Source organism: Carassius gibelio, chromosome A1 (assembly GCF_023724105.1).
Source record: "Carassius gibelio isolate Cgi1373 ecotype wild population from Czech Republic chromosome A1, carGib1.2-hapl.c, whole genome shotgun sequence".
In the NCBI taxonomy this organism is placed as follows: domain Eukaryota; kingdom Metazoa; phylum Chordata; class Actinopteri; order Cypriniformes; family Cyprinidae; genus Carassius; species Carassius gibelio.
Genome location: NC_068371.1, coordinates 18,916,947 through 18,942,558, shown reverse-complemented (window position 1 = coordinate 18,942,558; position 25,612 = coordinate 18,916,947). Strand labels below are relative to the sequence as shown.

At 37.2% G+C, this 25,612-nt stretch overlaps 1 protein-coding gene across 3 annotated transcripts in view; it reads right to left on the bottom strand.

The window, feature by feature from the left end:
• Positions 1 to 25,612, bottom strand: part of LOC128016387 (LON peptidase N-terminal domain and RING finger protein 2) — a 97,344-nt gene that overhangs the window by 23,011 nt on the left and 48,721 nt on the right. For 2 of the 3 annotated variants that reach the window (XM_052600890.1, XM_052601052.1), the window contains exons 2-7: positions 24,755 to 24,873; positions 13,979 to 14,101; positions 9,503 to 9,664; positions 9,148 to 9,316; positions 8,936 to 9,038; positions 8,742 to 8,856 (exon numbers count right to left, since the gene is read on the bottom strand). In XM_052600890.1, the coding sequence (XP_052456850.1) occupies positions 8,742 to 8,856; positions 8,936 to 9,038; positions 9,148 to 9,316; positions 9,503 to 9,664; positions 13,979 to 14,101; positions 24,755 to 24,873 (791 nt within the window). The remainder of the gene's footprint in view (positions 1 to 8,741; positions 8,857 to 8,935; positions 9,039 to 9,147; positions 9,317 to 9,502; positions 9,665 to 13,978; positions 14,102 to 24,754; positions 24,874 to 25,612) is intronic. The other variant, XM_052600968.1, reaches the window with a different exon arrangement.

Here is a 25,612-nt window from a genome sequence, read left to right as displayed (position 1 = left end):
TTGTCAAATTTGTTTACGTGTCATTCGACAACGGTTGGACGAATCAACTTGAATTCCATAAATTTTTGCCGGCCTGGTTTGAAGATGATCTGAGACAATTTTCGTGGCAATCGGACTAACCGTCTAGGACGAGCTCGAAAAAGTAGGTTTTCCGAATAATTGAAAATAGCGAAAAAACTAAACCTTGCGATTTTTGAATTTCGGGATTCATTCGACTTGGCTTGAGCCAAGGATTCAGAGGAAAAAAGAATTTCCATTTTCTGGCTTACAGTTCAAAAGTTATTAGCATATAAACATTGAAAGTTTGGACAAGTGGTGGCGCTACAGAGTTGGAGTTAGAGACTTCAAATTTGCTATAGTTAATGTTAGGACTGTCCTCTATCAGTGTGCCAAATTATACAACTTTCTCGCAATCGGTTCTATGGGCTGCCATAGACTTGCGGCGGAAGAAGAAGAAGAAGCAGAATAAATATAGCTGCAAGCAGCAATTACGGGGCCAAGCACTCCAACAGCAAATTTAGGAGCTAAGCATCGCATGGAGCATCACACCAAATACATTAATGAGCAATAACAGCAATTTTGGAATTATTGTTATTGAAACGGCTAAAAGAAAATCATAAATACTACCTCTAGTAGCATGATTACTTGGCTTATCAAGTTTGACCAATAGGTGGCACTGTTATAAAATCAATTTGGTGTACTCTGTGTGACTTTTCAATAACACACACAAAGTTTGGGGTCAATATTCCAAAGCATTCCAGGGATACAGCCTCAAGTGTCATTTTCTCATTGTGCCTCAAATTCGTCGATGTGGTATGCGAAAACGGTTTTGTCTATAGACACAAAATCCATAACTTTGAGTTAGCATAGTCTGAAGATCATTTGATTCGAATTTGGTGAAAATCGGACATACGGTTGATGAGGAGTTCGAAAAAGTATGTTTTCAACATAAATCAAAATGGCGGACCGGAAGTTCAGCTTACTATGGCATATTTGGTATCCATGTTATCGGTATACGCCAGGGAATATTTTGAGCCCAGTTTCATTCAAATAGGCTAATGCAATAAAAAGTTATTAGCATTTTAATAAGTGTAATTACTCATGGTTAATGAATTATTTATTACTCTTGACCAATAGGTGGCGCTGTTACCAAATTTATGTGGCATGGTCAGTGTGAGGTGTGGATGACACATACAAAGTTTGGTGCAAATATGTCAAAGTGTTGCAGAGATACAGCCTCAAATGCATTTTGGCACCCTTCCAGCAAATTCGTTGATGCGCTAAATTAGAACCGTTTCGTATATCGACACGAAATCCATAACTTTTTTCCAGCATGGTCTGACAATGATTCACGTCAAATTTGGTCAAAATCGGACTAACGGTCTAGGAGGAGTTCGAAAAAGTAGGTTTTCAACATAAATCAAAATGGCGGACAGGAAGTATGGCCAATTTTCACATAATTGGTATCAATGCTCTCAGCATGACCCACAGAATATAGCTAGACCATTTTAATTTTAATAGTCTAATTTATTCAAAAGTTATTAGCATTTATGTGATATTTCATTATAACTATTGGCCACAAGGTGGCGCTGTAACCAAACATTTTGAGTACCTTCAGGGCATGGAGCCGAATATTTTTTTAATTATTTGCGAAATTATACGATGCTGCGTTCAAAAAATACAGCATTTTAAAACATAATTCAAAATGGGCGACGCATAAAATGGCCGACACAGGAAAATTGGATATCATTCGACTCGCCATTACTTACTAAATCTAAAGAGACCAGTTGTGTGATTTTTGGCCAAACCATTCAGAAGTTATAAGCCAAAATATGCATTTTTCATATCTCCTGACCACTAGGTGGCGCTGTGTCGAAACACTGCACGTAGTCTCAGGTCATGCTTATTATAACACACACCAAGTTTGGTCTCAATACGCCAAACCGTTGCCTAGATATAGCCTCACATGCATTTTTGCGTGCTTTTACTTTCATTTTAACATACAGATAAATTGAAAACAGACCAAAGAAAACCGGTTAGATTTACCCCGCAGCTGAATTATTAGGGGCCAAGCACCGAAGGTGCGTAGGCACCTATTCAAATCGTTGGCGTTATTAGGGGCCAAGCACCGAAGGTGCGTAGGCACCTATTGTAATCGTTGGCGTTATTATTAGGGGCCAAGCACCGAAGGTGCGAAGGCACCTATTGTGTTTGTTGGCGTTATTATTCTTCTTCTTCTTCCACACCAAGTCTATGGTAGCCCATAGAACCGATTGCGGGAAAGTTGTATAATTTGGCACACTAATAGAGGACTGTCTGAACATTAACCGTAGCAAATTTGAAGTCTCTAACTCAAACTCTCTAGCGCCACCAACTGTCTAAACTTTCAAAAACTTGATGCTAATAACTCTTGAACCGTAAGCCACAAAATGAAAATTCTTTTTTCCTGTGATTCCTTGGCTCATGCCGAGTCGAATGGACACCGAAATTCAAAAATCGCAAGGCTTAGTTTTTTCGCTATCGTCAATTGTTCGTAAAACCTACTTTTTCGAACTCGTCCTAGGCCGTTGCACCGATTGTCACGAAAATTGAATCAGATAATCTTCAGACCATGCTGGCAAAAAGTTATGGAATTCTAGTTCTGCTTCTTCTTCTTCTTCTTCCGCCGCAAGTCTATGGCAGCCCATAGAACCGATTGCGGGAAAGTTGTATAATTTGGCACACTGATAGAGGACATTACCAACATTAACTATAGCAAATTTGAAGTCTCTAGCTCCTACTCTCTAGCGCCACCACTTGTCCAAACTTTCAATGTTTGAATGCTAATAACTTATGAACCGTAAGCCAGAAAATGGAAATTCGTTTTTCCTCTGAATCCTTGGTTCAAGGCAAGTTGAATCCCGAAATTCAAAAATCGCAAGGTTTAGTTTTTTCGCTATTTTCAATTTTTCGAAAAACCTACTTTTTCGAACTTGTCCTAGACGGTTAGTCCAATTGCCACAAAAATAGTCTCAGATCATCTTCAGACCAGGCCAGCAAAAAGTTATGCAAATCAAATTGATTCGGCAAACCGTTTTCGATAAACGCTCAAACAAATTTTACATAACGGTTACAAAAACAGTCGCAAGTCTGTATCTCTGCAACGATTTATCGTATTCAGACCAAACCTGGTACATGTCATAACAAGCATGACCTGAGGCTACTTGCTGCGTTTCGGCGCAGCGCCACCTACTGGTCCGGAGATATGAAAAATTGCTATTTTTGCTCATAACTTCTAAACAGTTTGTCCAAAAATCAATTGGTCTTGTTAGATTCAGGGCAACATGCCGAGTCGACTAATATCCAATTTGACCATCTCGGCCATTTTGACTGTCGGCCATTTTGAATTTTGTGCTAAAATGCTGTATTTTAAGAACGCATCATCGGATTGTTACGAAACTTGGTGTGGGTCATCAGCACAATGTCCCGAAGGAGCGTGAGAAGTTTCGAAACAGTGCCACCTAGTGGTGATCTTCTTTTTTTAAATGCTTATTACTTTGGGTGTGGTCGACTTATTTTCACGAGACTCATCAAATTGGACTCCTGAAACCTTACCGAGTCCTACCATACCAAACATGCTAGGTTTTGCCTTACGGTTTGTGTAGCGTTGTGATTTAGCACTTAAAAAACATTTGGCTATATCTTCGAAACCGCTTGTCTGATCGAGACGAAACCACCGTCAGAAGTTCGAAAACAAAGGTCGATAGCTATACACCAATGCCCAAATGCCAAAATATTGATAGTAAGGGGTAGTAATATTCAATCAAAGTCAAGAGTCAGTCGTTTTTTACGTGCTTTTTCATATAAATGTCTATAACTCTGAAGTGAATTGAGATATTTTCACCAAAATTTACACACATATGTATGGGCTCACTCTGAACACACATAAAAAAAATGGTGGGACTGAGCCTCTTGGTGGCGCTATAATAGAACGAAACATGAAATTCTCATTGACTTCAATACACTTTTGTGAAATAAAATGCTATACTAAACAAATGCATTGGTGTAATATTACGAAACTCAGAATGTGCCAACAACACCATCCCCTGAAGGTACTCAAAATATTTTGAAACAGCGCCACCTAGTGGTCAAAAGTTATAAATCAATTTACCTAAAGGCTAATAACTTTTGAATAAATCTGGCTATTGACATCATGCTGGTTTTTTTAGATTCCTTGGGTCAAGTCGAGAACATAGATACAACGTTTTCCTTATTTGGCTGAACTTCCTGTCCGCCATTTTGATTAATGTTGAAAACCTACTTTTTCGAACTCCTCCTAGACCGTTAGTCAGATTTTCACCAAATTTGACGTGGATCATCTTCAGACCATGCTGGCAAAATGTTATGGATTTCATGTCGATATACGAAACGGTTCTCATTTAGCGCATCTTTTTAGCACATTTGCACCAAACTTTGTATGTGTCATCAACACCTCACACTGACCATGCCACATAAATTTGGTAACAGCGCCACCTATTGGTCAAGAGTAATAAACCATTCATTAACCATGAATAATTACACTTTTAAAAATGCTAATAACTTTTTATTGCATTAGCCTATTTGAATGAAAATGGTCTCAAAATATTCCCTGGCTTATGGCGATAACATAGATACCAAATATGCCAGTGTTTGCTGAACTTCCGGTCCGCCATTTTGATTTATGTTTAAAACCTACTTTTGCGAACTCCTCATCAACTGTTAGTCCGATTTTCACCAAAATTGAATCAGACGATCTTTAGACTGTGCTGACAAAATGTTATGGATTTTGTGTCGATAGATAAAACCGTTCTCGTATACCACCGCAACGAATTTGAGGCACAATGCCAAAATGACACTTGAGGCTGTATCTCTGCAATGCTTTAGCATATTGACACTAATCTTTTTGTGTGTTATTGTCGTCACTGACAGAACACACCAATATGATTTAATTATAGCGCCACCTGTTGGTCAAGAGTGATAGGCCATTTAGTCTTATTACTAGTGGTTGTATTTATGATTTTTCAACCATTTTAATTACAATCATCCTAAAATTGCTGTAACTGCTCACTGTTGCATTTGATGTGGTCCTCCATGCCTTGCTTACCTCATAAATTTGCAGTTTTAGTGCTTGGCCCCGTAATTGCTGCTTGCAGCTATATTTATATTTTATGTTTAACCACTAAAGAGACATCAGAGCCAGCGGCACATATCAGAAGGTCTATCCGAGGTGAGGCTACTTATCGACGGATAGATGATCACTGAGCTCACCGTCTCCGAGATCGGCGAAACACTTTTTTAAATAGGCACTGTCTTTATAAATAAACAACAGATTTGAGTTTTAAAGAACTACATTCTCGCCTGAAATACTTTTAAAATTACATTTCATGACACAATAACAGTAATATTTTGAAAATGTTGATCCGAGTAAATGGTGGTTGAACTCAACCAATGCTTTTGAACTCAACCAATCAGGATTTTTAGCGCCAAAGTCCCGCCCCCGAAAGTTCTGGAACTTTGAAAAAGTACCACCTCGCCAGCAGGGACTCTGAGGGGCATTTTTTTACCCGGAACTTTATTTAGTTCCTGATTCCTGCGGTGGAAACACACCAAGTACCAGGCCAAAGTCCCTAGTTCCTGGGTAAAGTTCCTGCGGTGGAAACGAGGCTTATGAACAATAAACAAACTATGCAGCATATAGTAAAAAAAAAATTGCACAAATTGTCTTCAACATACAGTGCAAATGATTCACAAACTACACAAAATGAGAGAGAAATATTCAGACTGCAACAGAAAAAATAGTGCAAACTATCTTTAGTTTTTTTAAAACTATGTATAATGATTTACTTAGTATACATAATATAAATGCTCGATCAGTTGCTGTAATCTGCGTCAGAATCGATTTTACCGACACATAACCTAGTGACACAAGATACAAATCCCAGAGCTTTTTTAAATATGTACCACTGTTTCATCCTTGGTTTGGTTTGTTTTATGTCAAAGTTCTCTGTCGTGTTTTTTTTTTTTTTTTTTGCTTTTTTCAGAGAGTTTTCTCATGCAAATGTGTTATTTTGTGTTTGTATTCATGCACTCGCGACAGACTTCACTTTCACTTTGTTTTCATTCATTTTCCAAAGCAATATGTTAAGTAGTAGTTCAAAGAGTACTTATTGGTTTAATATGGGACAGTTTGAACCAATCTGGGCACAGGGGTGGGACTAAGCATCAACAATCATTTCTGTTTGGCTCAGAGGAACGAAAGCATTGGTTTCTTCTGACGAATCAATGTTCTCACAATGCGATGACGTAATCAGGTACACTATGGTGCCTCTGAATATCCAAATTAGATAAATAGTGGAGAATCTCTGCTTTACATTACTTTTTAAAGCATTCAGATTGGATTAGCGGTTCAAAAGTTATTAAACATTAAAGAACAACAGTTATTTTTAGCCGCGGGTGGCTGTCTCGGTCTTTGAGGGTTAATCCATTCATTTGTATCATATCGTAGCCTAAGGTTTAAATCATTGCCTTTCAAACATATACAAATAATAAGTGTATGATGTATTATTATAGGTGATATTACTCTTGCAAAGCTCTGATTTCTGATAGATGCACGGTGAGAACACAAGAAAAGCTGTGTTTGATTTGCGCTCTTTTCACTCAAAGTTTACATTGATTCACTTCACACTCGTGACTTTAGAGTTCTATGTATAATATTGCGCTGATCCCCTGGCTCACCTGTTATCTAGCAAACTCCGGACTGTGCCAGCTTCAGCCGAGTATTCAGGCAGAATTATTCTGAATTTATTTGTCTGTTATTAATTTTTGAAGCCATTATCCGTGCCATTCCGAATAAGGAATTCAGCTTCAGGCACACCCCTAATTATTACATTACATATTTTATTTTACATGCATCATAGATAAAGGTCATAGAAAGTAAAAGCTACATGCAATTTTGTAATCCTAAAATTCATGTCATACTTGCAAACTCTTTGTACGCATTATGGTTAATGCATGCTCGACTAGTCGATTGTTTCCGACAGCGCAGACTAGCGGTCGAAGTAGTCAATCACTTGACTACTCGACTAGTCCATGCAAGCCCTAATCGACACAAACGTTAATTGAAGCACAGTTATATATTTTTTAGTTTTATTTGGATTGCTACCATAGACACTGATGTTTATATCTGAACTATAAACTTTCAACCCAACTTCCTATGATAATATTAATGACTGTAAGACTCTGAAAAGTTTAAGTTGAAAAGAAAGTTTGTTCTACTTAAGGGTAAGGCTCTACTTAAGAGTTCAGTTGTGGCATACTTTAAACCACTCCATATGTCATAAAAAAATTATTTGAATGTAGACTGGAACAATGGCAAAGAGACATTAGAAAAATTATTGTGAAGAAACTGGTTATGAACAAAGACATAAATTACCACCTTATAGCACCACCTAGTAGAGGTCTGCATTCCTGCAGAACCCAAACAGATTTATTGCGCCAGGTGATTAAAAACTATTAAAATGTGGTAGCGGTCGGTAACTCTGGTGTAATTTGAATTTGAGCAGGCGGTCAAACAATATCCCTTTCCCAAAGTCCATTCAGAACACATATATCAGTGCTTTATTCTTATTGACCACAGGTACAACCTGCACTTGGGAGTGTTATGCACATGCTGCATGCATTCTTTCTGCGTCACGCCTTTTATTTGCGGGGTCTGTGTGCAGCATGTGCATGATGATGCTCAGAGAAAGCTATACCGAGGATAAATATATGACCCTCAGACAGAACAGGCAGGTTGTTGATAAGCGACAGAGCAGAATAAGGATTGAGCAAAGTGTGGATGCACTGTCCTTGAAGGACGTTCAACTCTTTTTTGTTTTTTATTTTGCTTAACCTATAATTTTAAATGACAGATGTTGTATTTCTTTATTTTTCTCTGCAACACTTTTCCTACTGTGTTAACAGAAAAATGTCAAACAAATTTAATATTTTGCTAATAGGCAATTTTTGTACAACCTACTTTTTTGTCTCTCTCTGCGACACTTTTTCCTAATGTGTTGCAAATGTTAAACAAATTGTATCCTGACAAGACAAGTAAAAATAAGAAATAAAATTTTTGTACAACATTTTTGTACTTTCCTACTGAGTTGCATAAAATATTTAAAAAAAAAATGTGTCTTAAGATAACTAACTCACATAGATTCAAGTCGAAGTAAAAAAAAAAAGCAAGAATTTTGACAAGATGAATAATATAACATACAATGTTGTGTAGACTACAATTATTTGTTAGCCTAACTCTCTCTTTCAGTAGCAGATATTAAAATGTGAGATTCTGTAAACGAGATCTAAATTTAGTGGGAACGGTCAGGTAGAAAATTATTCTAAGCAGACAGCGGGTGAACAGAGTGAATATATAGCTGGAGCGGGTAGGTGCGGAATATAACTTTGCAGGAGTAGGGAAAAAAATAGTCCCGTGCAGACCTCTACCACCTAGTGCTCTGTGCAATGGTGCATGTTTGGGACCAGTCTGCAGAGTATGAGGTGTTTGCGATTTACAGTGCTTAGACCTCAAATAAGAAAGATTATGTTATTGAAAAAAGATTATTATACTTCTATGCATTATAATGTTTTTAGATCACCACCAGAAATCCTAAGGCAAAAACATACAGGCCTGCTGTTTGTTCATATCGGTGTGTAGACTGTTTTGCAATTGTATTTATATTTACCTCAGAGAGGTTCTCCTTGCACAGAGGACAGTTAGGGCAGTGGTCCAAGCAGCGTTCTAAACACTTGAGGCAGAACGTGTGTCCACAGGGTGTGGTGACAGGCTCATAAAACAGTCTGAAATAATACATTAGTTAGGAGGAATTAAATATTTGCCAAGTTAAGTGTTATTTTTAGAGAGAAAATGTATCATTACCTCATACAGAGAGAGCATTCAAAGTCTGCACTGTCCAAGAGCTGTGATGGAACTTGCCTCTCCCCAGAAAAAGTAGGGAGAGTTTTACATGAAGATACATTATCTGGGAGAGAGAGAGAGAGAGAAAGTTTGTACAACCAGCCAGACATCTTAGTTAATATCTATTTTTTTCCAAATGAATAAATCATGTTTTTAAACCATGACTTTTATACCTTGTTTAAGCTGTTTGTTTGGTGGCTCAAAGCCCTTAGTATCTACTGTCCATTTTCTTTTTAGGACTGGTTGAACAAAAGGTGAAGAGATGCCAGAGTTCACATTTTCATATCTTGGTAAAATAGAAGAGTTCCCATCTTTGAACTTGCTGCAACTGAGTTTTGGTTCCTAAGACACATATACACAAATTTGTATTATTATTTTTTTTTATTAAAATAAAATAAACTTTGATAGTGCTATGATCCTATGCTATGAATCTAAAATTGCTTTGCAAATCAAAATTATTCAGTGTGATAATATCTCCATTGTAGCAAATCTGTGATTGTTTAATCAGTTGTATCTAAACACAGTAACCTTGGAGCAGCCTTCTTCGGCTTGATCTCTAAGGGGAGAAGAGTGAAGAGAGCTGAGGAGGAATGAAGGTTTGATATGAGAGGAGAGTCCACCTGGAAGGGTCTGCATGGACGTGACCAGACCATCAGTCACAAAGACTGAAGAGATCATGTGACTCAGGATCTGTAGATAGACAGCAAAAGTTGTGCAAAAGTAACCCTGACCACGTCATAAATTAATTAAACTAAGGGTGGGTTGTTCCAATAAGGATTAATCTTAAATCTATATTAAATCAAAGTTTATCTTGTAATTCTGCAGAACCAAACTTTAAACCTTTTTTTTTTTTTTAAATAAGCAGGTTTACATCTAAACCATCATCTTGATCCTGGATTTAATTTATATTTAATATTAATTAACTCAATCCTGTTGCTCCATAACTTCGATTTAAATTTGTTTAAATGTTACATTTACAGGTGAGGTGGTTGAAATGAAATAACATGCACCTACAATTATGTGGTTGATTAGAAAAACAAAACAACAGCGGGTGTGTCGTGAGGTCTCGGAGAGGAGTTTATTACAAATAAAAATTAAGATTAAAGTGCACTGTGCTAGCAAATTGTGAGAGTCTTGGTAGCACATAGTAAACTTGCAAGTCCGGGATGTAATTAAGTCAACCATCTTGTTGCATTTGGTGTACGAGAAAGAAAACAAAACAGAAATAAATCATACTGTATAGCATTAAACAGCAGTGGTGATGATGAAGTGTGGGCTAGTGATCGCTGATGTGCCTCTCGTTTGCCACGGTGGATCACAAACCCCTACAACGTCTGTACCCAGTGTCCCTCCTGTTGTTTCACCCGATTACATCCCCCTAGTACGGGTGAGTTTTTGTTATCAGTAGACAGATTAGTTTAGTCCCTTCTTTCAGGAAAATGGAGATTGAGTTGTACTTCAGTGCATTTGCGCATATAGCTGTCACTCTGCATTGGCCAAGAGAGATTTGGTAATTCTTGCTGCAATGCAGACTGACTGGTAAAGCTCAAGAAGTTTGTGCAGCTTTGACCATCGAAGAGAGTTTAGATAAAGATTTTTGAAGGCCTCAGCTCATAGGGCATATGACCTTGTTCCCGAAGCTTATCTGATTCTGTGTTCTGTGGTCACTTAAAAGCCGCCAACCGGACTTTTGAGTTCGCCCGTGAAAAGGTAACTCTTTCTGATAAATGGTGTCCGTCTAGCAAGGTAAATGATTTTGAGCAACTTCGAACTTGTGTTATTTAAAAAATACGTTACCAGACAGCATTGTCATATATTTGAATGAGCAAAAAGTGAATGAGCAAAAAGTAAAAACTCACAAGCAACTTTTTGAATTTGTATTGACTCACAAAAATGCTTTTGTTTCATCTGTGCATCGTGAGTCTTCCCAATCTGGATCTGAAAAGAATTAGAAAAATCTGAAAACTACTATAACGAATCAGGGTGAATCCACATGAAAGTTTTTATTGACATGAGGGGCCACCTCACTGCTGGTTGTCCAGTTTTGAAAAAAAACAAAAAAACAATCCCCGACATGTCAGATGTTGAAGAGTGTGGGATTTGTTCGTGTTACAAGTCCACCAGTTGATTTTGATGAGCAAAGAATTAATTCTGGATATGATCCATTTGTTTTTTATGAAGTTTTTATAGAGTGGTTCCTATTCAGATACTAGTATCGGAAATATCCCTGATACCACAACAAATTCTGGCATCGGTATCGACGGGTACATGAACCCATATAACCGATCCGATACCATTTTCGTACACAAAACCTATTTATGACCGTTAGCTTTGCCTAACCGCCGCACGGTTCTTCTTCGCTGCTCAGAATGCATTGCAAACACAGGAAGTTGTGCTGTGTTGCCACAAGCAACCCGTTTAGAGCAGCGAAGAAGAAATGAAAACGCGCTAGCAGCACTGATCTATATATGACTGGATCGCTCATCGTATTCTAAACGGCCCACAATCAGTGAAGCCACTTCTATATTATAGATCAGTGGTTAGCAGTATGTCTCTATAGTACCGGTAGTTAGCGACTCCCGAGTATTTTCGGTACCCGCAGCTGCGTTCAGTCGCTTCCGTGTTAGTCAAAGCGCAGGGCTCCAGACATTAGCCGAATATATATACTAGTGTGAATATTAAACTGCAAAATACTATTTAAATATTACTTCTGCAAATTCTACACCTCTGTGGGTGACGGGTGCAGATGCGCGGGACCTCGCTGTTTTGTAGTCTCTGCCGTGTGTCTCTATATGAGGACGCGAACACATAAACCGTCAATTCATGAGAATGTACCGTTTTATTTGAGAAAACTGTCATATCATAAACACAGACACTCAAAGATTTTCATGGCGACCCATTAAAATAAATGTTTGGTTTAACAAATTGACAATATATTAAGCTACTGCTGTAGCCTACAGTAGATTTAGCTATGTCTCTATGTAGTAATAATAATAATACGTCTCTATTAATAATAATAATTATGCCAAGACGGTTGCTTGTTTATACTTGTTTTGTTGTAAAGAGATTATCTGATTAATATATCATTTTTTATATTCCTAGACTTATTTGTTGCAGTTTTTCATACAGTTATATTGTAAAACTAAAATACCTTTTTTAGTTTGCGGTGTTAGATTTTTGGCTGCAATTGAAGTTATTTTTCGCTTAAGAAAATAAATAATACTGTTAAATTCATGTCAGATAATAAAAATACTGTAATGTTTTATTAAGGGATCAGTCTGAAGCACACCATAAAATAATTCTAGCAATTTACACAGGGTTAGTAGTATATACAGTTACACACCCAGGTATCGGATCAGTACTTGGTATCGGCCGATACCCTGAGCCCAGATATCGGAATTGGTATCGGGAAGAGAAAAAGGGTATCGGAACATCTCAAATTTTTTTTTTTTTTTTTTTTTTTTACTGTTTACTAGGGATTAGTACTGTAGTTTCAATGTGCTGGTTCAAGGAATAAAATTAGAAATAGTCAGAGTTCCTTTACATTATATAAACATTCAATCTGGCACTGTTCTATCGCAACTGCCTATTTAAGGAGTTGATTTGATTCTTGGTAATAACCTTGCAGGTGGAAATATATTATAATATAATACTTTCTGAACCATGAAATGTTGTAGACTTGGTTTCGAACCTAACTTCTGTAGTTCCTGCATGTGTTTGATTACATGTGTGCAGTCACATAAATATAGTGATGTGGTTGAACTTTCAGACAGCTTTCTGGCTTCCCCTGACAGCGCTAACGCTTGCCAGGAGCTTCATCTGGTAATAAAACGTAAGCACCCTGAGTCGCTGTCCACTGTACCTGGTATTGAAATTGATCGGTCTTCAACTATTGATAGGGTCATTTAAGTGAACGCGTGAAAACATGACAATTCACTGGCGCTCTGCAGAGCTACCATTGTGAAAAAGGAAGATGGTTTAAACAGCCTATTGCTTATTTTTGGGATGGTTATACGAAAAAGAACGTCAGCGGTTTCTGAATGTGAAGCTGATGCAGTTTATCAGACAGTCGTGCCCATTAAATTTCGCTCTTATGTGTTGCTGTTAACTCACAATCAGTTTTTGGGTCATTTGGGCATTACAAACATCCAACCGCATTTTACTGGACTTTTTTTGGCCTGGTTTAAAATCAGATGAAATCAGTTAAATATTGCCATGTCATACCTGCCAGATTGTGAGCAAGCCAAATCAGTCAATTTCTCCAGCACCTCTTTGCCCCATTCCTGTTGCTGATGAGCTGTTTGAGCGGGCGATTTTAGACTGTGTCGGTCCTTTGCCACTGACTAAGACCAGACATAAGTTCATGTTAACTATGATGTGCTCATAACAGTGCCACGGTCACGAGCGGAGGTCCACGAATCATGCCAGTTGCGTTCTCTTATCTTGTTGTTTTTGTCGTAAGATATACTCCATTTATTGATACTATAAATATATTTCCAGGATTATGAAATCCTTATGCACTGCCTAAGTGTATACGTTGCTTGCTTGATCAACCATTTGAATAATGGTCTATCTAGTTTATTAAAATGGCAGATATTTTACAAGTTTATTTCCTTTATTGACGAGCAACTTATGTCAGAAAGAGTTTGGTAATCAGCAAGAAAGAATAATGAATGAATATTACAATGGCTGCTGTTTGATTGCAATGACGAGACCATCATGGCAGAGAAAATTAATCATAGATGGAGATTTTAATTGCAGGTTAGAATTCTAATCCCTTATTTGTTGAAAATGATGTGGTGCCACTACAATTCAATTTAAAATAAAACCCAGATAAACAAATCCTTGATTAGCTCTAAACTTTGCTTAAATGAATCCTTGTTGGTGCAACTCACCCTCATGGTTTAAGATTTAAAATGAACATAAAAATTAGAAGGGAAACAATCACACAACGGATTTACGACATAAAGACTGACATTTGAAAATAAACAAATATTAACATACCTTTTGGGCCTCCAGTTTTACAGCAATCCAGTCAGATTTAAGAGCCAAACAGCAGAAATACTCTTGCAGAGCCTCTTCATTGCGGCCAGCGCTCCTGAACGCTGAAGCCTTAATGTAGTGAGCCTGGAAAGAGAAAATAAAAGTAGGTAAAAGTAATTAAAGCCCAGCTATCATTAAATTAAAACTGACTAGAAAGGTAAAACTTGTTTATTATAACACAAAAGCAATATTTAAAATTTAGCTGGAAGCAGCAAAGAAGACCCAAGCAAGGCGCCACCACCACCCCATAGCTTTATGAAAAACAATATGCAATGGGTAGTCTTTGGCTGTTTGTGACCAAATTTTATTGGAATTTGCCATGTTAACGTACAAAGAAATATTGGACATGCCTGGTAAAGGCAAAAATGGTCTTAAAAAGAGTCATACTTAAATTCTTAAGGGTCTAAGGTCCCGTCCACATGGAGTCTCGTTTCGCTGTATAAACATACATTTTGTATCATATAGGCATTTCGTCCACACGGATCCGGCATTTTGAGAGAGTGAAAGTGATATTTTTTTAAGTGGGTCCCAGAGTGGATAAATCTTAAAACACCACCCATGAGTTTTCATTTGGACAGCGAATCCGTATATTTTCTGAAACTATGACGTCATCAGCACACGTCTTGCCCCTAGTCAGACACTATGTCACGTAACAGAAACCAAAACATGAACAAACACTGAACAATTGTATTTGTATTAATTAACATTAAAACAGATCTCATTGTTCATACTGTCCATCCTAAATAGCATGTGAGATTAGAATAAGTGTGTCCCAATGCATAGTATGTTGAAAAAGTACGCCAAAAGTCACCGGATGCTCTACTATTTTAGGTTGATTTTTGAAGTCTGGATCCCTGCACAATCTAATGGCTAAACTTGGACACAATCAATTGTGCTTTGGCAAAGGATTAGGTCCAGAACTACAAAAACAAATAAAATGTGTTAGAAAAACTACAAACGTGGCAGATGTTCATAATTGACGTTTAGGTAGAGAGGGTTACAAAAAGGGGTTTGAGTAACTAATAATCAACATTTACCCTGGTAATAAATATATATATGAAATTTCTCTACTAGTCTTCTCCCCTGGCGTGATTGTTACTGTTTTATACACAAAAATTGTACTTGATGTACTTGTACTTTGATGTTTAATAAAAATAAATAAATAAAAAAATAAAAAATCTCTGTACTGTTTAGGCTATGTGTTGTAGCCATTAAAGAAACCACATTTGGTTTCATATTTGTTTAAATATTATAGGCTAATGTAATTTTCTTATTTATTTAATCAATGTTTATTATGAAAGTGAGCATGCAGCATGAGAAAGATATGATACATCATGCGCAATAGCCTATGAGATATGGAGTGGGTAAGACATGATTTTGACCACTTTATTGAGTTTTGTTTTGTAGAAAGACTCTGTTTAAAAGATTTTCGTTTTGTATAAATTGTATCTTAATTTTGATCAATATTTTATCAACCCATTGCCTGTATTTAATAAACAAGCAAATATATTAGCAGACAATGTAATAAGGTGCCGGCACATCACTTGTATTGCACGTGAACTGGAGGGCGCAGAAACTCAGCTTGTGCCTCACAGACAGTTTTGAGAAATATAGGCTATCTATTATAGAAAGCTTAAAAATGTCTACTTTTAAATGAAAATATTTAAAAAGAAAAGAAATGGGCTACTCTCTGAATATGTAGGCCTAATCCATATGAAATGTGCATTTCTCTCTGGCGTTCATGGCGAGTCCGCATCGTCTTTGCAGCGACACAGAAAACACTATTTTATTAATAAACAATTAAATGTCTCCTTGCTATTTTTGACAAATTCATAATCATTTCTTTGTGGCAAAATTATGCATGCGGTCGTGCGCTTGAGAGCGGCTAGTAAACGCCCATTATTCTGATCGAAACAAAGCATGACAAATTCTACATTTATTTCATTTTCTCCATAGAAATGAGAGGCCAAGTCACAAGTCAAATAATTTTTTTATTTACAATAATAGTGATTGTCGGAAGAGATGGGTTCCCTTGGCTTCAGGGAGAAAACGCCACTGAGAACGGGGATGGTCATGACATCCTTTGTTTGAGAAGAATTCCCATCACTATTTTTACTTTTCTTAACTGTGTTACCCGAAAAAAAGTCCGAAATACGTTTCTGCTGCTTATTGCTAGCCATGACCAAACAAGTGTGAGGTGACGGAAGCATTCCTGAGGAGGCTAGGTTAGTCTTTTATCAACGAAATATTAAAATAATTAATCATTAGTTTATATTTTATCTCAATCCCACATTAAACACATTGTTATGTCTGTTTTTTATTTTATTTATTTTATTTTTTTCACGTTTTTAAGTACAATATTAGGTTAGTCCACAGCCCCCCCACCAGGGGGGCTGATGCTATGACGGGGGGGGGGGGGGCTGCAGCCCCCGCAGCACCCCCCTTCCCGCGCCATTGCATGATACTGTGTCCCAAGCTTGCTTACTCTTCTACTACACAAAAGTGTGTACTTTTTCCTTCACCAAAGGAGTACATTACTTTAAGGCCGTAGTATAAGTAGGAACAGTGAGATGCAGGGATAGTTCCATGTTCGTTCCATCTTCTCCATTTTAAGTGCATCTCTGTGGCAGAATTACAGCACCACATAGTGGTCTGGCATGTATACTACATCGTTTTGCATCGGTTTTGTGTAGTCGCAGAGACGATAGGGTATGCTTTGGCTTCATGTGGAAGCAGCTTAAAAGGACCTATTTTCGGGGAACAGTTGTGGGGTTGATATCTACTAATCAGCCATGATGCAGAATAAAACCACTCAGTAATGAATGTGTTAAAACTCCAAAAGTAAAATAAAAAGTACAAAAACACATGAACTGGTACAACCATAAAAGAGCAATGTTTGAACAAAATGAATTCAGCCACAATGCAGTAATAATAATTAGGGCTGTGAATCTTTGGCAAGGCAGCGATTCAATTAGATTACGATTCATAGGTTTTCAAATCGATTCAAGAACGATTTTTGCAAATTTAGAACGATTCAATTAGATTCAATTCACAATTAAATTCGATTTGATTCGATTATAACGATTCGATTCTGCATTCTTTAAGTGCATTCACGGGATTATTTAAATGCTTCTACTAAATTCTTTAACTGCTTAGTCAGGGGGCAAATTACAGTAGCATTTATGGTTAGAGAACCATAGGTTAGAAAAAAAAAAAAAAAAAAAAAAACCTTTTGTCCATTTTGTCCAATGCTAGTTTAATGATGCGACATGGCATACGTAAAAATGTATGTAAGCCAAGTTTTTAAAAAAGAGCTTAAAGAGTATTATGTATAAGCTAACATTTTGTCACACCAGGGGCGTAGCCATAATTTCAGAAGTGACAGAAATGTCAAATAAAATCATTTTATGTATGTAGCCTATATAATAATAATAATAATAATAATAATAATAATAATTATTATTATTATTATTATTATTATTTTTTTTTTTTACAAGGAATTATCTTCTTTTTTTAATTACTTTTAATTAGCTGTAATAAATCAAATACACTGCTGGACAATAATCAATCATTTGTAATCAATATTTTTTTCCTAATGGCAATTTTATGATTGTTTTATATACTAGGCTACATTTAATTAACAATTATTAAAATTTTCTGCACAGAATAAGGTAGAAAATATACTTTATAGTTTCTGTACTTTAATAAATGTCAATTAGCACTGCATCATTCATAAATTGTTTGTGGGTTTTTTTGTTGTTGTTGTTGTCGTTTCATCAGTGCATTCTACTTTTATTCAGTTTAGCTGCAGATATAGCCTGGCATGTCTATGAGAGCGAGATCGCTTCTCTTTCAGTGTGAAAACGTCTTCATCTCTATTTAACCTTTCCTCTCCATCAGCGAATGATTCTGAGAGAAAACGCGCAAGATGTCTGTTTGCTAATGAAACAAACGCTACTTTCATGCATTTGATTATCAGATAAATCTCGCGCTCTTATTTCAAGTTCGTTGTTAATGCTGTGGTTAATTTTAAAAGTTTCCTTCGTATATTCGGTTCATCCGCATTGTTTAAAAACATTAATCATTCAATGGATCTGTGCGTATGATTTAGACACTTACATTTCTGCTCCGTCCATGCAATAAATACAGCTGTTGACGGCTCCGGCACTGGCCACGAGTCCTATAGATCACATGTCAGCTGGGTCAGAGACGAACGGAGCGCGAGCGCAATCCTGTGACAGTCTCTCAGGCGGTAAACAGTGGAGCGCGTGAAGGACAGATAAGAGGCACGATTCATGAACACTCTTCAAGGTCTCCATTAAGTCGTGCGTGTAGTAATTTAATGTGTATACATTTTGAAAGCATTGAATCGCTATAGAAATCGCGATTCATTCGATTCTTAGCATTTTGAATCGATTGCTGTTCAAGATCGGGCGATTCACGATTCAAAAATCATGTTTCAAGATCGATGCATATGAATCGACAGGGTTTGTAATCGATGCATCGAGAAAACGAGTGAATCGTTACACCCCTAATAATTACTACTAATAATAATAAAAATAAACTTTATTTTCTATAGCGCCTTTAAATGTAGATCTCAAAGTCAGGGCTCCGAACCGGTTCAAGGAATGAAAATGGAAACGAACAAAATTTTGACAGGAACAGAACCAGAAACGAAATCAGGTTTTATAGTTCCGAACAGAATCTAAAATTTTAAATGGCTGATAACAGGTTAAAGGGGGGGTGAAAGTTGAGTTGTACATTTGAAGGAGTATTTTTGTTCCAAAAATACCTCTTCCGGTTTGTCACAAGTTTCGGAAAGTTTTTTTTCGAGCATGGGTCTGTGACGTTAGATGGAGCGGAATTTCCTTATATGGGTACTAAGGGCACTTCTCCCAGAAGAGCGCGCGCTCCCGTATGGCAGAGCAGAGACATTCACTGATCAGAGCGAGAGCGAAATGTCACCAAAGCACAGCAGACCAAAAAAAAAAAAAACAGTATTAAGGGACCAGTGGATGGAGTTTATTTTTACAGAGCATCAACGGAGTTGTGCAAGTGTTTTTGTTTGTTCCCTGCATTTCGAAGATGCTTGTTTTACAAACAAGGTCCAGTTTGACGCCGGATTTGCATATCATTTATTTCTTAAGGATAATGCAGTCCCAACGAAAAAGGGTCACGATCGTGTGTTGGAACCGCAGGCGGTGAGTAAAACTGCTTCAAATATCTCTGTGTTGTTAACTTAGTTATCAGCGAGTAAGCACATCAAGTAAACAACATGCGATGTTGTCATCAAACTGCACTTTCCACATGTACAGCTTAAAAAAAAAAAAAAGACGACAAAGTGGAACTTAGTCATTTTCCAAAACCGCTAAGCAAATATATACAGTTTCAATACATACCACATAGAGACGTCGTTGCTGATGCTGCCCTTGTTAAATTTCCTCTGGATCTGATTCTGGATCATAAATATATGGCTGAATCTGACTGTTAGCCATGGTTTGTTTTGGATTATGTTTTTTTCCTCACGGTAATATCACAGTTTCCAAACGCTCTCAACGCAAAAGCCTACTCGCGCTAGGGCTGTGCGATATGGACACAAAAAACCTATCACGATTTTTTGATCAATTTTGCGATTTCGATTTTAATCACGATTTTGACAAACCTAGACATGCTTTACAGTCATAAATGCATTCAGTATAATTTTTAAACATATTTCCAAAAGAAAACCAATGAGAGCTTTATCAAATGTCTCTAGAACAGACATAAGTCAAAATAATCACTAAGTAAAGATGTCAAACAAAATGTCTAGACATATAGAAAAAATAAAATAAAATAAAACAGTGTTCAAGGATCTTTTTTTTTTCTTTTTTTTTCTCCATGCATTGGTCATAGAGCTCACTGTAGCGGTACCTCAGGTGTTATATGTTTTGCCCAATATATTTATTGCCCAAGGGTCACGTACTCAATCAAGTAAGTTATGTGTAAGCGGTTCAGAAGCAGCAACAAGAGTGCATTATTGTAACGCGAAAGCACATTAAAATAATGCGCGAGCGCGAATCTTTCTACTCGCACCAGTGATACGCGGGTCAATGTATTAATAACCCGCCCGCAACTCGGACCGAAAAAAATAACAAATAAAATATTGTACCCGACTAGCATTTTTAAAAAGCAGTCAATTCTCATCGTAGCGTCATTGGGCCATAGGAACGTAGGCAAAACTAAGTAGGCAAAAAAAAACAAGAAATGGTCAGTAAGCTCATAATTTGTACTAAAATAATCTAGTCTGGCTGTGTCTATTTGTATGTTTCTGTAAGGTCAGCAGCAGACATTGAGGCTCAGGTTTATTCCGATCCGAGCTCGTGAGCTGAGGAGAGCGCATTTCTGAATATTCGCTCGCTCATTCCGTGGGGTCTCGCTCAACCCAGAATGGCCTGCTGATTATGCAAGTCATTTAATTGTTTAGTAATAAACTGGTGTTTTCTGTGTCGCTGCAAAGATGAAGTTGACGATGCAGACTCCACATGAAAGTCAGAGAGAAATGCACATTTCATATGGATTACATCATCAGAGAGTAGCCCATTTATTTTGGTTTGAATATTTTCATTTAAAAGAAGACATTTCAAGCTTTCTGTAATATAAAGCCTATATTTCTCAAATCTGAGGCACACACGCTGAGTTTAGTTCACATGCAATGCAAGTGATCGTGCCGGCGCCTTATTACATTGTCTGCTAGGCTATAAATTTGCTTCTTATTTATTAAATATGAGCAACTGATTGATAAAACATTGATCAAAATTAAGATACAATTTATACAAAATGAAAATCTTTTAAAAATAGTTTTCTATAAAACAAAACTTAATGAAGTCGTCAAAATCATGTTTTACCAAAAACAGCGACGTTGCTCCCCATGCATTCTTCTTTGCCGCCTCCATCTCTATGTGCAGACTGAGCATGTGTGTCATCTTCATGCCAATTATTCAGCCAATAAAGTGTAGGACTATGTATTGCAAAAATGTGTTTAGTACTATATAAATGACAAAGGTTTAATTGGCATTTTTATTTCAAAGGATCCGACCGACAGCGAGCCGAATATCATTAAAAATATTTTTGGATGACTCATAACCGTGGGCACCCGCTCATTTTGGATCAACCCGCGCATCACTTACTTGCAAGCAGATTTCCTTCACTCAGTTAACAAAACCAGATGCGCGTGCTCAGATCATAGACTGTATAAGGCTCAGATACATGCTGCCTTACAACGTGTCTCCTCTCATTCAACCTGCGTCCTGTGCACTCCCAACTCTCTCGGTGCTCACGCACAAGATATTAAATCTTTTCGCACCTTTCTATTTATAACCTTTTCTTTTCTCATCTTTGTACTGCGTGCAGTGTGAACGTTCTGATCTGTTAACATGGCTCGAAAAACAAAAAGGCTGCGCATCACAGACAGTGTGTGAACCTGGAGTTAGGCATATGCCCAGGCTGCTCTCAGTGCTCTGCTCTCGCGCTCCACTCATGTCCACTGCATCCTGATTGGTTCAGATAACATACTGCGGGAGGTCAGGGCCGCGGAAAATCGTGCTATAAAGCGATTTAGAAATCGTGCACACTCAAATCGCGATTTTATTTTGATTAATCGCACAGCCCTAACTCGCGCTTGTGATTCTTTAGCTCCGCCCACACGTCATGCCTCCAGCCGCTCGTGTTTTTCCGGGAAAAAACGGTACAGACTATCTTTCTCTTATAAATATAATAAAACTAAAGACTTTTTGGAGTTATGAAGGATGCAGTACTACTCTATAGGTACTCAAGATTAACAGGATATTGAGTGAAAACGAGCATTTCACCCCCCCTTTAATAACGTTATTTTATCGTTCCATTTAATATTTGAAATTTGCTGTCAACTAATCACAAATTCCATGTGAAGCTGAAGCCAACGAGTGAAATGTCGGCTCAGCTGAGAACTCATCATAGGCAAGTCTCGATGACAATGAACCGCCTTCAGGGCCAGATTAAGACCAAATTAGGCCTGATGACGTAGCGCAAAAAGGGCCTTTTTTTCTCGCCGTTAGTACATGAGGATTCAAATCTCAAGCACCAGCATACTTAGCCTTTCCTACAGAACTGAGGACCGCAGCTCTCCTTTGATTATTCCCAACTTTGAGAAGCTCCGATCGCCGGAGTCATTGGACATCATCATGAACAGATATATGCCCTAACTAATTTCGACATTTGGAAACGTCTGAGAAAGATTCAGCGATGACAAAAGCTCGTACAAGCTCTGCTGATTCGTTCACAGTCACCGGTTTCAGAGTGCGCATGAATGCAGTAAACTGTATCAGCTAATTTTGACCGATTAATAATCAGTTAAACGGTTTAAAAAGTCATTTATTTATTTTCAGTAAATTATCAAAATATTTTAAAAGGTTTGCTGCATGGTTAAAATACGCTACGCATATATTATATATATATATATATATATATATATATATATATATATATATATATATATATATATATATATATATATATATATATATATATATATATATATATAGAGAGAGAGAGAGAGAGAGAGAAATAACTTGTATAGCCTATATGTTTTTTAGAGAGAGAAAAAAATTATTTCATTCAGAAATAGACAATGCAGACACAAAATGTTTACAAATATTAGGCTATAATAAACACTAGGCTATTTTGTATAATCATTTGTCATTCAAATACATCGCAAAAATACATTTGATTTTGTGTTGAATGAGAGACCCACTGGTTTCAGTTTCATTTTAGCCTAAATTAATTAGTTTTAGTTTGTTGTTAGTATTGCTATAGCTCCTTATATTTTTTATTCTTTTTCTTTTCTTAATACTGTTAATTTAAATGCATTTACAGATGCATATACAGTGTTACTTATTATACATTTACCATTATTCTATATTCTTTATATTAAATAAAATTTTAGCATCCAGATACGTCGGGAACATGGAAACATTTGGATTCGTGCCAAAAGAGAGAGTTGGGCATCAGCTTCACCTTAGATTAATTTGTTTTTGGATTGACGTTTTTATAGCCTAAACTAATGTTTTAAACATTTTGCTTTAGACTCCAGGCATTTTAGCATTTTTTTTTAGGAACAGTTACGTCACTCTCCACCCCATGTACTGTAGTTTAAATCATTCCAAAACTGTGGCATTTGTACGTGCTTGATTTGTTCCGTTATAATGAACATTGTATCTTTTTGTGCTCGATTTAGGCCAATACCCTTTAATTATTACAATGCCCTATAATTTTTGAACCGGATGATGATGTGTACATTTTTGTTATTTTGATTAAAGATCATGTTTTTCATTTAGTGCTGCACTTCAGAAGCTACATAAATACATACATGTTTCCCAGAAGACAAAATAAGTTAAAGCTGCAGTAGGTAACTTTTGTAAAAATATATTTTTTACATATTTGTTAAACCTGTCATTATGTCCCGACAGTAGAATATGAGACAGATAATCTGTGAAAAAAATCAAGCTCCTCTGGCTCCTTCCAGTGGTCCTATTGCCATTTGCAGAAAATACATCGCTCCCGTTAAGAAACAACCAATCAGAGCTGCGGTCTGTAACTTTGTTAGTGTTCAAAATGTAGAAACATGTATATAATAAGCGAGTACACCATGAATCCATTTTCCAAACCGTGTTTTTAGCTTGTCCTGAATCACTAGGGTGCACCTATAATAAGTGTTTATATTCAGACTATTTTAGATTGCTTCGGGGGTACCGCGGTGGAGTAACCCAGTACCTTTGTGATTCTTCATAGACATAAACAGAGAGAAGTAGTTCCGGCTATGATGTTCTTCCGCAAGACGCAAGCAGTTCTGTTTATTAAACGCTAGAGCGCCAAAAGTTACTGACTGCAGCTTTAAATTTACCCTGATCATCCAATTCAAAAAGTTTACACCCTCCAGCTCTTAATGCATCATGTTGCCTTCTTAAGCCTCAGTAAATGTTTTGACCTTTTGAAATGTCCCTGTTATTGTAATGTAATTGTCCCTCAAAGTGATAAGATGGATTTTAAAAAAAAAATCATACATTCACTGCTGAAAATGGTTAAGATTTGCAGATTACGTTGGAAAACCAAAGAATGTCCTGTAGGATTTTTCTGAAGAACTTTAGACAGTTGAACTGCTCAGGACCTGAAAGGGACTCGTGAACAACTAACACAAAACATAAAAACAGTTGTGGATCATCCAGGAAATCACTCACAGTATTAATATTCAAGGGTATGTAAACTTTTTATACATTCAGTTATTATTTTGTCTTGTTAGGTACATAGAAACATACGTTGTGTGAAATGGCTTATTCAAGACAGTACTAAACAAAGATTATACATGTTCACTCTGGAGTAGCTGCAGTTCTTTCTAACCAAATAATTAGATCAACCATCCAACTGCACACCAGATATCCCACAATCACTCTTATATCGTTAAAATTATTAACATTTTGTATATTCTGCAAGTGGTATGTTAACTTATGTGCACAAGTGTATGTATATAAGTTGATATATGTGTATGTGTATGTAAGAGTTTGTGTATTTTTAGGCCTGGAGAGTTGCGATTCAATCTAGGTGCCTCAATTCGCAGATTTTGACAACGTCACAGCAAGTTGCCATGGGGACAGCCTTGGTCAGGTCCAATCAACAGGTGTCTGTGGAAGTGGGGGGAGGAACGCAAGAGGAGTCACAGATTCCTACCTTTGGCCACAGGGGACGGAGTCGGCACATGGCGTCCCCATCCTTGATGGCTTGACCAAAATTTTTCATTTCCATAAACAGCTCTGCCCGCCTAGCCAGTAGCCGACATTCACAGGGCTCTGTGAAGAAGAGAAGGGGTTTTACTAAAAACAAACAGAACAGAAATGTAACTACATCATTTTAAGAAGGTTGTAAGCTAGATGTTACTTAATCATGTTAGTAGACTAATATTAGGGCTGGGCAATTTTATCGATTCTGCGATATAAATCGATATTTTTTTTCCAAAGAAAGTATCGATTTTTTAGCCGCGAGTATCGATACATATGTCCCATTCAAATTCCCCGTGTTTACCCCCGTTGGCGTTGCAGGAAGAGTGATTTTGGTCAGCCAGCCGCTAGTGTTGCTGTAGAGCAAGTTACCCGTACTAAGTTTACACAGACTACCTCTTCCTGTTTACGAAGTCAGAGCGAGGATATTCAGAGAATGGCGGTGAATATAAATCCGGCACCCGCCTGCTTCAAAGCAGATGTGTGGGAGCACTTTGGTTTTAAAAAAAAGAAGGAAAGCAACGACTTGGATAAAAGCGTCGCGGTTTGTAAGCTATGTGGCACTAATGTAAAATATTCCGGCAATACCACAAATTTACGATCGCACCTAAAACGTCACCACCTGGAAAAGTTTAAGCTTACGGAGGACCCAAAGCAGCATCGGCCGCGTGACCCAAAACAGACTACGCTGGACATTGATGGCGGTTGTTCCCACAAGTTTCCATCTGCTTCACCACGGTCGCAGAAAATTACAGAGTCCATTGCCTACTTTATTTGTCAGGATTTGAGACCGTATTCAGTGGTGGAAAAC